Genomic DNA, 12,272 nt, shown 5'->3' on the forward strand with positions numbered 1-12,272 from the left:
TAGGCAGATGTTTAATGGTATTTAGATGAGTTTTAAAAATCTCTTCAGGCATTTCAAAATGGTTCCCGGGATTCTTGCTTTAAGTGCTGACTCTGGGATTCATTCCATTAATACCTACTGTTTGCAGATATTATGCGCTTCCAAGATAACTGCTATTGGGCCAGGCTTTCTTTTGAGATGGAATTGTGCTTTTTTTTGCCTTGTTCGCCGTGACATTAGCTACTTTCGGCAGAATTTTCAATAGTATTTTGAGATTTTTTTTTATTTGAAGCCGACATAAAAGAAGTTATGAGACTGAATCGGGTCACCTTAAAGTACAATAATAGGAGAGGCTGGCAGGTACATTACAAGAGAAATGAGGAACTTACAGTACATGGCCTACTCATTATTGTACCATCCTTAGTATTTTGTTTTATAATTTGTTTTTTTTACACATGAAGAGACCATTAGAAGCCAAAAAACTCCGAACTGGTTCTGTTTTATGTTGTTTTAAGGGGTGCACTGAAGAAATCAACCAATTTCCTAAAGAGAACTACCTGAGTGATCAGCTGTTATCAACATTGGGCACCATAGGTCACCCCTGTAGTAGTTAATGCCACTCCGGTAGTTAAGTGGCTTAAAAATTAATTTGGTTTGGCTGAAAGGGGATATATTGGAGCAATGCTGCTGGTTTATTGAAGAGGTACACCCCTGACCTCCCAGTTAGAGTCGGTATTGCAGCTGAGCAAAAAATTGTAGCTAAATGGAGGAACAATATGTTTTTCAGGTGCTGGACAACCCCTTTTTAGAAGGGGAGGTCCTAAGGGTGGGAGTTTTTTTTAGTACATGTTATTCTAATATATCAAAATTCTATTCACTATAGACTTATATCATCTAGGTTACTTGAATATGTATGGAATTTGTAACTAGTTTTGGAGATTTGATTTTATTATTATTGTATATTTATTTATGATTGGCTAAAAATGTTATGTTTTTGGTCACTATTTCAGAAATAGCCCTCCTGGCAAATTATGACAGTGGGACAGCAGAAACACCGGAGACTGATGAATCTGCCAGTGTACGTACCTTCTATGTATGCATTTATAATCTAAGAAAATAGGTTGTATAACAATAAAACGTACAACAATAAAATGGCTTTCGCACCGTTTAGTGGTATTATATGTTGTAGAATGATGATTAATACCCTTGTTCTGGCACATACAGTTCCATTATTGTTGGTAGCACTTCCCTGTTTACACAGTGCAATGTGCTGCTGGAAGCCAATGAATTTTATGCCTCAATGAATGATTGTCAGACAAGTCATGTGTGTTTGGAGCAAAAAAGGGGATAAGTGTTTTACCGCTAGGGATGTGACTGATGGAGCCCCCAGCAGTCACTGGAATTGGGACCTGCAACGCCTTCACTAGTGCTCCATTCGCTTCTTTTGAACTTCTTAGAAGGCTTAGCCCCGCAGAAGAGAGTGGAGCACTGGTTGAACATGTGCTGCGTAGTACATTCATGTGAGGCCCCCATTTTCATGATCTCGGGAAGTCACAGCAATTAAAACACAATAATTTAAAAGGTGCAACATCAAGTTTTCCCCTATTCACAGGATAAGTCCCAGCGAGAGCCCCACTGATCCATTAATGAATGGATTGGCAGGTCGGAAACGCTAAGCCACTCCATTTACTTTCTATGGCTCTGATATGGCTTGTGATGCATAGGGCTTACCCTAATGTGACCCCCATGGATCACAAGTTCTACCCCTTCCTGTTGATATGAATGGATAACTCTTTTATCCTATAATTGTATAGAATTAAGTCACCAGGAGGCATATACAATGATACTATATGGTGTATATAACTACCCATGTTCTATATAAGGGGGAAAGCTTCTAAGTATCCTTTATAATTGACCCCATGGATTCAGCAGAAGACAACCTAATTTGGAAGCTGGTTGGGTCTATTTCCTGGGCGATCATGCAGGGTGGATCTCCCGAATAATTTAAAGGAAACCTACCGTGAGGAATCTACCATCAGAAATAGATGTGATGGTAGATTCCTCCTGCCTCTGCCCTAATCTGTAATTTAATAATACTGGTACCTAACTTAACTTGTCAAAAACGTAATATTTGTGATATGTAAAGTAACTGCAGAGGCTACTGGGGTGTGGAGTAGCCTTAGCTCCCAGTGCCCGGCCAGGCTAGTACACGTCCCAGTAGCCTCTTCCATATTTATTTACATATTTTATTTATATTTTACTAAAATAACTTTTAACAAGTTTGGTTCCAGGATTATTAAATTACTTTATTAGATTAGGGCAGAGGCAGGAGGAATCTACCATCAGATCTCCTTCTCATAATAGATTCCTCATGTTAGGGTTCCTTAAAGCTCGTGGGCTCAATGACAGTCTGATACTGGCCCAAACTGAACTACTGTATAGAGATTATGGAAGATTCTATTTAAGGGAATTTCTATATCCATTTCCATATTTTACATTTTTAATTCTAATTTTCTCTTTTTAGAGCTCGAATCGATCACTGAAAATGAGAAGAAAGCCTTGTGAGAGTGACTTTGAAACGATGAAACTAATCAGCAATGGAGCTTATGGGTAAGATTTATGCTCATAAAAGATAAGCACACATGGTTTCGAGGGGCCTCCATAAATCGCTTTACATGGCTTTCGTACTGATGTGTCCCGATGATGATATGCGGTTTGTGATTCTTCATTTGTTATTGGATGTTTTTGAAAATTTACTTCAAAAAACTTTAACATAACTGCATGAAACAGATTTCTTTCTGGTATTTGGTGTATAGTATATTAGAAAATAGGATAATTTCATATATTTAGAGCGTTAGTATTTATCTTAAATCACATTAAGTTTCTTAACTTTAAAGGGATTGTCCACTTTCAGGAAATAATTGATATGGTATGTGTAATGAAAAGTTATAATTTTTCAATATACAGTACTTTCTGTATCAATTCCTCACGGTTTTTTAGATCTCTGCTTGCTGTCCTGCTATAGAAACTTCTTGTTTACTTCCAGTCGATAGGCATCTGAAAATGGTCTTTTGATGGACACGCAGCTGCTTGGCTCATTATATCATATATGCAAACCATATCAATTATTTGCTGGAAGCGGACAACCCATTTAAGCCTTCAATTTTTTTTTTTTTTTTTTAAATTTGACTCCATTAGGTCTTAGAAACCTTCCCCTTCCTTTGTTCCCTGCTATCTTTTTTCTGGTTCATTACATCAAACAGAAATAACATTTTAATGGCTCACAGCTGTCTTCTTGGCTGCCCTAGACACATGCATCCTTGGCTCAGCTAAGCATGTATGTATTCTTAACAAAAGGTTAGTGAGTGAGTGCTGGACAACCGTAATAAAGGTTCATATAAAAACTGCATCAGTCCCAGTGTCGGACTGGGGTATTATGGACCTACAGGAGGTGGTGAGCTTGAGGCCCCCCCATTCATCCATAAAATCTGCAAGTTGGATTTATTATCAACAAGTTCATATATGCAGTCCCCAGTAAACTAATATCATAAAACTTTACATACTTTATCTTGTTCCCCCGTTGCACGGTGCAAGCTTTTACTCTTCAGTCAGACATCTGGCGCTGGTGTTGCAGTGTATAATGACACTGTGCCAGTAAGTTCCCTATTGTTCCGTCACTCTGCCAAAGACACCAGTATGTGGGGAGGCTACCACGTGGATACATTCCCTGCAAAAATCACCCACACCATTATCCACCATTGGTTGGTGGGGGCCCTGGAGTGTGTGCCCAAGTGCCCTCCCCATAATATGGCCCTGGTGATACCCTCAGTGGAAATGGAGATGCCAGGGTTCAGTCGGTTAATAGATAAAGTTCTTTTTCAAGGTTTCTGAAATCCAGTTTCTCAACCCTTTTTTCTCTTTGGAAGAAACTTGATGTTAGAATTATTGAAGCCTCAGCTCTGTACTTTATACATAGAAAGTAATGGTCAACTTCTTTTGCAAGACTTCGGAATCGCATTAGAGGAATGGTGACAGAAATCTGATCCTGTTGATAGCATCTTGTTGCTGTTTGTTTTTTTCATTGCCCTTTTTGCATTAAAGTTGGTTAGAATACAATTTGTAAATATTGGAAACTTCCCTATCACGGCTGCATATTACAGGGGTGATGGCGGCCCGTCCATACTACGGTTTGATTTGTTTATTTGCTGTTTTTAGTTCTCTGTCCATTATACACAAATATCGTTTTCTGTAAACTCTCTGCAGCTTTTAATGAGATTTGGAGTATAAAGCATCAGTGAGTCATGGCAGATTAAGAGCATGTGGGAAAGCCAAAATATTTGTATTGAGAGGATAGATCCTGTAATTACAAAAATAGCAGCTGGTAAGCAAACAGAGGCGATGACTTTAGAAGGCTGATACTGGATCTTGTTAAAGGCATAGCTTACCACACTTGGGCAATTGTAGGGCGCCACTGTTTACGCCCTGTTTGTGGATTACTTTAGACACCCACATTTGCAAGGAACTAGCAAACCTATGTCTACAGTGCAGTTGGAGCTATATGTCCGAGGAGATTATTGGAAGGATGATTAACATTCGGTTCAGTTCAAACCTGTGTCCGGCTCTATGTTATGTTATTTTCCGACACTCAAATGATAATAACATGAAGTAACATGAAAATGTCCACTGACTTGTCCAGGATGTCCAGGATTTGTGAAAATGTCAATTGACTTCCATGGGCTTTTTAATGGCTTCTGATTTAGTGTCAGTTATCGTCACTTCCATTAGTGCTTCCATTATTTTTGCAGAATATTGGATGAGACATGCAACACTCTTTCTTCCTTCTTGAATAACGGAAGTAGTGCTAATGGAGACTAACGGAAGCCATTAAAAACCTGTTTAAATGGATAGAGACTATATAGGATTAGTTAATTTTTTCGATAATATCGCGTGAGTGACCAAAGGTCGCAGAAGTCCAACTGCCAGTTTGAACTGGGCCAAAACCCTAAAGAGCAAATAGTACCGTGTATGCCTTTCTGCTACAGCAATATTATATTCTTATGGGTCATAAATGTACAAGCCAGTACCTCGATGTAGAAAAGCCAGACTGTAGAAGAGATGGTACAAAGTCATAAATTCCTCCGATTCAAAAACACCTTCGAGCTTGTGCTCGCTGCAATACTAAATGTGTGTCCAGACACGGCTCCCTCAGGAAACGTGATACCCTCTCCAGGTGTTCCTCTGTCTTTGGGGTTCTGCTCAGTCCTGCTCGACACTCAGGCGCAAATAAAAGAACCAGCTCTAGTGCAATACTGTTTGTTATAAAACGAAATTATGTGATTTTATTACAATCAAATGATTCTTCTCCATATAAATGAGCAATGTTGCTATAAGTCTTCTAGCCCGACTTGAGTTTCTCCATAGCAAGCCACTACATCAAAGGCATGCACAATAAGGAACAGCTATTCACGACCCATTGAGTAGAGAACAGTAACTGGTTTATTGGGCCCAAACCCAATTTCCTCCAAAGGTTTCTCTCCAGCGCTTAGAAGACCCATAGAAGTTGGACAAATGACACTGCTTTGTTTGCTAATTTATTGGCTGGGCAATGCATTTCTAACAAACTGGGGGGAAATGTTATTTACATTCTTAACAGCAGCTCATTTTTCCTATTATATGCAATGGGGCATCATAAGACCCCATTGTACAAAGCCCTTCTCAACCTATAGCTAGGCTATTAAAGGGGTTGTCCGAGTTCTGAAAAAAAACTAAGGGTGGCAGGGAGGGGGCTGCTTTGCTCCGGTCCGGGCGGACTCAGCTTCCGGCCGGACCCGACAACCTTCCGGCCCGCATTCATAATGCTGTGAATAGGGACGGGTAGGCGTGCCTAGCCGCGGCCGGCCGGAAGCTGAATCCAGCGCTGCTCCGGCGGCCATGTTTGTTTACATGGCGCCCGGACCGGAGTGACAGCAGCACTGGATACCAGAGGGCACCGGAAGGTAAGTAGGACTTAATTTTTTTAAGCAGTGCCCTCCCGGCCACCCTTAGTTTTTTTTCAGAACTCAGACAACCCCTTTAATATTGAACTTTTTTATTGAATCTAATCAATGCACCAAGGACAGCTAAGCCATAGGTGTGGCCGCTATGTCATCTGCCTTCCAGCGTGTCTGCCTGTGTGAGTCACTGTAAGGATGATTTGTTGTATGTATACACCATGATGAATCAGCGTTGTATCATGCCAACTTATCACAAGATACAAGTCCATTCTAGAGCAGAAACAGGTTGCTGAATGCCTCTATATAACAGCTACTGTAAAATGAAGCTTCAATGTATTCACAGTTTTATGCTGATACTATATATGATTGTTATGTTAGTAGGGTTTGAATTCGAAAGGGTGGAAAAAGTACATGTATATCACTTAAGATACTTGGGCATTTTGGTAACCAGTCTTCTTTCTGCAGGTTAGAGAATAAGTTAAAGAGAAACTTCCAACACCTATCACTCGTGGAAATGAACTTGCCATTCCGCTTCATATATTCAGGAGCACTTAGAATTTTCTTTCTAGCCCTAACAGTTGCTGAGATATAAATCCCACTCTCTGACCATTTTAATCCTCTTTACTGTCAGAAAGGAGGTGCTGGGATAGAGGAGTGGGCTATGCTAATCTCCTCGTAGCTACCTGTGAGAGAGGATTATCATAACACTCACACCCCCTCCTCTTTTCCAGCACCTCCTCTCTGACAGTGGAGAGGACTACTATGGACAGATAACAGGACTAATATCTCAGCAACCGTGGGGGCTAGAAAGAAAATTCAACATACCCCTGAATCTCTGAAACAGCCCCTACGTGTATGGTATGTCAATCTCCGTGTGTGAGTTGGTGAAGGGTCATCTCTAAAGATTGCAAAGTCAGAGAAGTGAAATGAGTGACTGACACATATACACTCTGCCCCTTCTCCATTCACTCAGTTTTCCTTTATGCCAATTGGTCTGGGTTCCAGCACATGGCTGAGTGATCTGCAACCCATACCGGTGGATAGTGGATCCATTACTTGCATGTAATGGAGATTACTTCAAGTTCATGATGTTTATCAGATTTTCATATAATCCCTCTACACGTAGTACAGAGCGGTCTACTTTCAACCAGTGTGTTTTTACAAAACTCCTATGCTGCCAAACCCCCAATCTGATATTGTTGACCTTTCCTAAGGTAAAATTCTGTAAAACCCCTCTATACATGAACCGAAAAAGTAGTTACTAAATATATATTGCAGAAGATCTGATGACCCTAAAAACTGTTCCGGTGTCCAATTTCACATGTGTATAGATCTCAAAATGTAGTTGACTAAGTTGATCATATTCCATTTTTTTTCAAAAAGACAAAAACAAAATATTAGTTAATTCTGGATCGGACACCAAGAATCAACTGCACATGCCACCACGCCTATTATATGTTCTCCACTAGTAACAAGACCTGCTTTCAGCTCCATCCAGTTAAAATGAATAGCGCTGCACTGCAATACCAAGAACAGCCACTGCAATGCATTGTGCTGTGCTTGTCGAGCAGTCAAAAGACCACCCAACTTGAATGCTTCAAACGGCACATCCAGGGGGGTGTCCAGGGGTTTGTCAGTAATATCACAATTCTGGAAAGTCCCTTTAAATAGTAAATGGATTTTGGAAATGGTGGTCAGCAATTGTAAAGTCCTTTAAGCTAGGAACATCCACTCCAGAGTAAAAGGTGTTCAGATATAGTTTACAGAGGGTCTTTTACCTGGGATGTGATATAAGAGGAGACATTGCCAAAACCTGGTAGCAATGTTTCCTTCACGTTCACAGGAAAGGTCATTGTTGATTTTGAAACCTAACCCACAGAACACGGCGTACAGGTGCTAAATACGAAAAAAAGTAACAAACTCGCACTGCCATGTATTGTTCTGTCCTGATGCCTGTAAATAAAGCCATGTGTCACCCATAGTCTATGCAGTGGAAAAGCAGCCGTGAAGACGATACAGCCTGCATGGAAAAAACAGCCGCCTCCGTCCAAACTTCCATTGCTCACAATTAAAAAATGCAGACAGAGCTGCCAGGGTAATTTAGCTAAAAAATCACAAGTGGAGCAGATCCAGTGGGGACCAGAAGGCAGGAGGCATCTGCAGGAGTTCTGGGGCCCAGATACGATTGATTTGGTGTCGTCCGACTTTTATCTTTATACTCTCTCTGTTCTTGCTAAAATAAGTGAAGGCTAAGGAGTATAACCCTCACAGTTCCTGCACTATGGCGATCACATTTCTTATTGTCATCTAAAAGCATATTTATAAGTTGGATATAGGCACGTCGTAGCATGCAGGACTAGTTGGGCCAACGGGCCTCCACCTCCTGGTTCTCTTCAGCCCTTCCTAGCACACTCACGGTGATTAAAATACTTTGAGGTAAGAAATTGTCACCTATTTAGAGAAAAGGTGATAACTGCTCCATTGGAGGAGGCCTGATTTATGGTACCATGTCGATTGCCAAAATAGGAGACCTCTGCCCATTGAGCAGCCACAAAGAGGTCAAGCGTTGTCACTCACTACAAAGTCTATGGCACTGACAAAGATGGTCAAACACAACTAAAAATGCTAATTGAGATGCACACAATTAGCTCAACCAACACTCCATTGAGTTCCTTCTCATTGGTGTTCTTGAGCTCAGAAGACACAGGAGCCTGCATGCCCAATTTGGCTCCCCTGGCCCCTACCAATAAATGAGTGATCTAGTGTATAAGGAATCATATTAACCCATTTTTATTCTAATATGTAATAGATGTCATATGTAACTGGAACAAGTGATTAAAGGGGTTGTTCAGAGGTTAAAAAATGACCGTTTTCTACCTAATACGGCGGCACACTTGACCATAGGTGGTGTGTGCTATCGGTAACTAAGTTTCATTCATCTCTATACAGCTGTATGTGGAGCATAATGTGATCTCTTTACTAGTTATGATTAACGAAATAATATAACTTCAGCCACTGAGGTGGGAGACACATAAATTAGAGGTCCCATTAAGAAGACATGGCACCATGTGTTACTTCATATTACTGTAACTTGCAGTCATTTAATCTTACTATTTGACTAGAGGAATTTTCGTAAGTTCTTTGGATAGTTTTGAGAGGAATGTTAATGAAGGAAGTTAAATCATTTTGCTCAATTTTCCCCATGCTGGCTCTTTCACAAAGGCCTCACTTGTACAGTCAGGTTACTCTGAAGGATGTCATAGGTTAATTGCTCTGAAATATCTCAAGTGACATTTCAAAGACCTTCTAAGCTGGTCTAAGCTCTCGGCACTGGGGGAAAAAAAAGAAAAATGCATTTCCAACGAAAAATACCTTCATCCTTATAGAAGACCAGAAACGTATCCAGTTCCATCATTTCTCCCTGTATAATGTCATTTTAGGTCTATTTTTGGACGTATTAAAAGAATACTTAATTCTGAGCTAGTTTTAGTCTAGTTTAAGATGTGGAGAATTTGTGATGGTTTTGGCCTATATTTTCAAGTGTAATGCTGAATATAATATAATATAAATGTAACAATGGCCTGGACTTTTTTTTTTATAATTTTGGTTGATCTAAAAGTTGCATACTATTTATTGCTGTTGATGGAAGAAAACAAGTTAACGCTACATGCATTAAAGATCTTTATTTTATTAAGCTGTATCCCTGCGTTACCTTGCTTTTTAGCTTGACGCATGCCAAGATATGTAGAGAAAGATGACCAGCATAAAAGGAACCACCATCAAGATCCATCATGATAAACCAGGGGCACTTAAAGATCCAGGCACCGTGACTGTGGAAATCTTCTTGGTCTATCCACGGCCTCCTTCCTTCTAAAATCAACTTTCAACACTTTGTTAATCTGCAGGGCATTACCAGAGCCCCTCTGTCCTCTGGCTTCCCAGGCTGTAAGACTGTTTCCCCTGCTCTCCCAGCAGATGATGGAAGTGCCCGTGCTCCTGCACAGTATAACAGTCTGTTAATCTGCAGTACAGATGGCCCTTCATCAACATCATTTTAAAAGTTGATTTTAGAAGTAAGGAAGTCTCTCTTTACAACGCAATAGTAAATCCAATGAAGATGCAGCAGTTCATTTGGATATTTCGGTGTTAAAATACACCTTTTTTCCCTTTACCATGACGGCACCACCTGAGAGAGAGGGATCCGCCCCCAGGGACAGGAAACCGGAGAATAAAAAGGACATGCCTCTCTCCTAGCTTCTGTATGGTTTACTGTCCCTGATGGAAACCCCAGTGTAAAGAGGATTACTGCCTGTGCCGGCCAGGTCTGATCCCAGCCATCATCCAAATCTGGAGTCCTGGATCTGGTCCAAAGCGGCACTGGTGGTACATGTTCTGCAGCCATGGGATATGACCTAGCCCCGGAAGTATCATGTTGTGCCCCATGAGTAGGGACTGAAATGCACCTGTTCTGGTTTCCTGCGGTGTGCTGTTGACCCCAGTGTGGGGGCAGGTATTTTATTCAGATGCAAAGTAACACAGCTGGTGCACACAGTATAGTATAACAATGATTCGCCTGCTTTGAGCCCTTCCCCGAAACATGTAGTACAACAAAGAAAAGTGTGGGGACAAAATGTCCGACACTCAGGGCTGCTAATTATGCGTGCCCCCACATCTCCCTCTCCCATGCGATGTCACACGAGAAGCCCAGGTGCACGGGCGTGCATAATTAGCATCCCGGAGTGCCCCATATTTTGTCTCCACGATCTGGTGCATTAATTAAAAGTCTTGGCGTGCCAAGACTAGTGGAGGACAGCGCCATGATTAACATAAATAGGAACGGAGGTTAGTATTTCTAGGTTTTTTTCAAATTTTTTTTTTCTAGTGATTTATTCACATTTGGCTGGATTCACATTTTTCCTTGATCAGTACGTGATGATGGACGTGAGAAGTGCCGTGCCATGGACTGATGCTGGGAACTGAACTCCGTGCATCATAATCATATATGATATAGTTCTTGTTTCCCAGATATGTACAGTTGGCTCTGCTGCATATTGGGGAAACAACAACTCCATACATCATATATCATTATAATGCACAGCGTTAATACCCGATGGGAAAAATGTGCATCCAGCCTAATTTGTATCTTGGAATGTTATTTAGTGTTTTTGTGCTTGGGCTTCTACCAACATTGAGATATCAATTATTTATCTCCCCCAAGGCCTGGTAACGATTCAGCCGGATACTCGTTTGTCTGTCTAATTCTTACATGCATGTTGGGGGAAAATTAGGATATATTAAGATACATTTTTAAATTTTCTGTCGCCTCTCCTGTTCTTGTCATTGAACCATTACGGGTCAGTAAGAGATAAAGTTGTTTTTGTGACAAATATAATCTTTATGCTGATTTAGAAAGTCTTCGTGAATTAAATGTTCTTTGCATCAAGTGTCTGGTGATAAGATCCACGTCTATTCTCTAATGGGGAACTTCATATATATCCTTATATAGTGGGCTCCAGCTGAAGAAAACATACTAGAAAAAAAGCTCACAATGCTACTTTCTCAAAATGATTTATTTCCTTTGGATTTGGAGAGCAGCATCTGTTCACCGAGGTCTACTGGAAATTTGCCATGGAACTGAAGGAAGCTTAATGTTTACCAGGCTTTCATTGCATGTGTAGAGAATGTTATGGATGAGACCCAGGGTTTCGTATTCTGAGGAATTTCATGAAAGAACTTGACTTTGTTTTACGGTTGTATGTTATGGAGATGTTTGTACCTAAAGTTTGAAGTTTTGGTTGTTTGTAATACAGTGTTAAAACATTTCAGAAATGTAGTTTTGACATAAATTGGATACGTGCTATACTCAGCATACCTTCTTGAGACTTCGTGATGGATGGGCTTTCGAGGGGGCTATTATTGAATAGCGTTGAGCATGACATCATTGAGTTGGACATGGGTGAGATATATCAACACTGCTCTCTACTGGAGTATATGGTGACCAGCAAATCACCAATAAAGGTTTCCTGCTTTGGAGCTGAACTGTATACAATTCGGACGTGAAAATTTGATGTTTTTATTCTTTTTAGAGGAAATCGATATCGGTTGATCACTTGGGGTCATTCGCAAGAAAGAGCAAACACTTTTCCCGCTTTCCACATGTTTGACACCTTGATGTTCAAATTAAAGTTCCTGAATAATTTAGTCTCATTCCAAAGATTTTTTTTCTGCTAACTCGTTGCCTTTTTAGTACTCACTGTTTTCTATCGATAAGTGTAACTAAAATTCATTACAAATAATGGA

General features: G+C 40.5%; 1 protein-coding gene across 1 annotated transcript in view; it reads left to right on the top strand.

Annotated features, from left to right (window-relative positions):
- Positions 1 to 12,272, top strand: part of MAST4 (microtubule associated serine/threonine kinase family member 4) — a 325,776-nt gene that overhangs the window by 275,126 nt on the left and 38,378 nt on the right. Inside the window, exons 14-15 of the mRNA XM_072144319.1 lie at positions 990 to 1,057; positions 2,504 to 2,589. Coding sequence (XP_072000420.1) covers positions 990 to 1,057; positions 2,504 to 2,589 — 154 coding nt within the window. The remainder of the gene's footprint in view (positions 1 to 989; positions 1,058 to 2,503; positions 2,590 to 12,272) is intronic.

Source organism: Engystomops pustulosus, chromosome 1 (genome assembly GCF_040894005.1).
Source record: "Engystomops pustulosus chromosome 1, aEngPut4.maternal, whole genome shotgun sequence".
Lineage (NCBI taxonomy): Eukaryota > Metazoa > Chordata > Amphibia > Anura > Leptodactylidae > Engystomops > Engystomops pustulosus.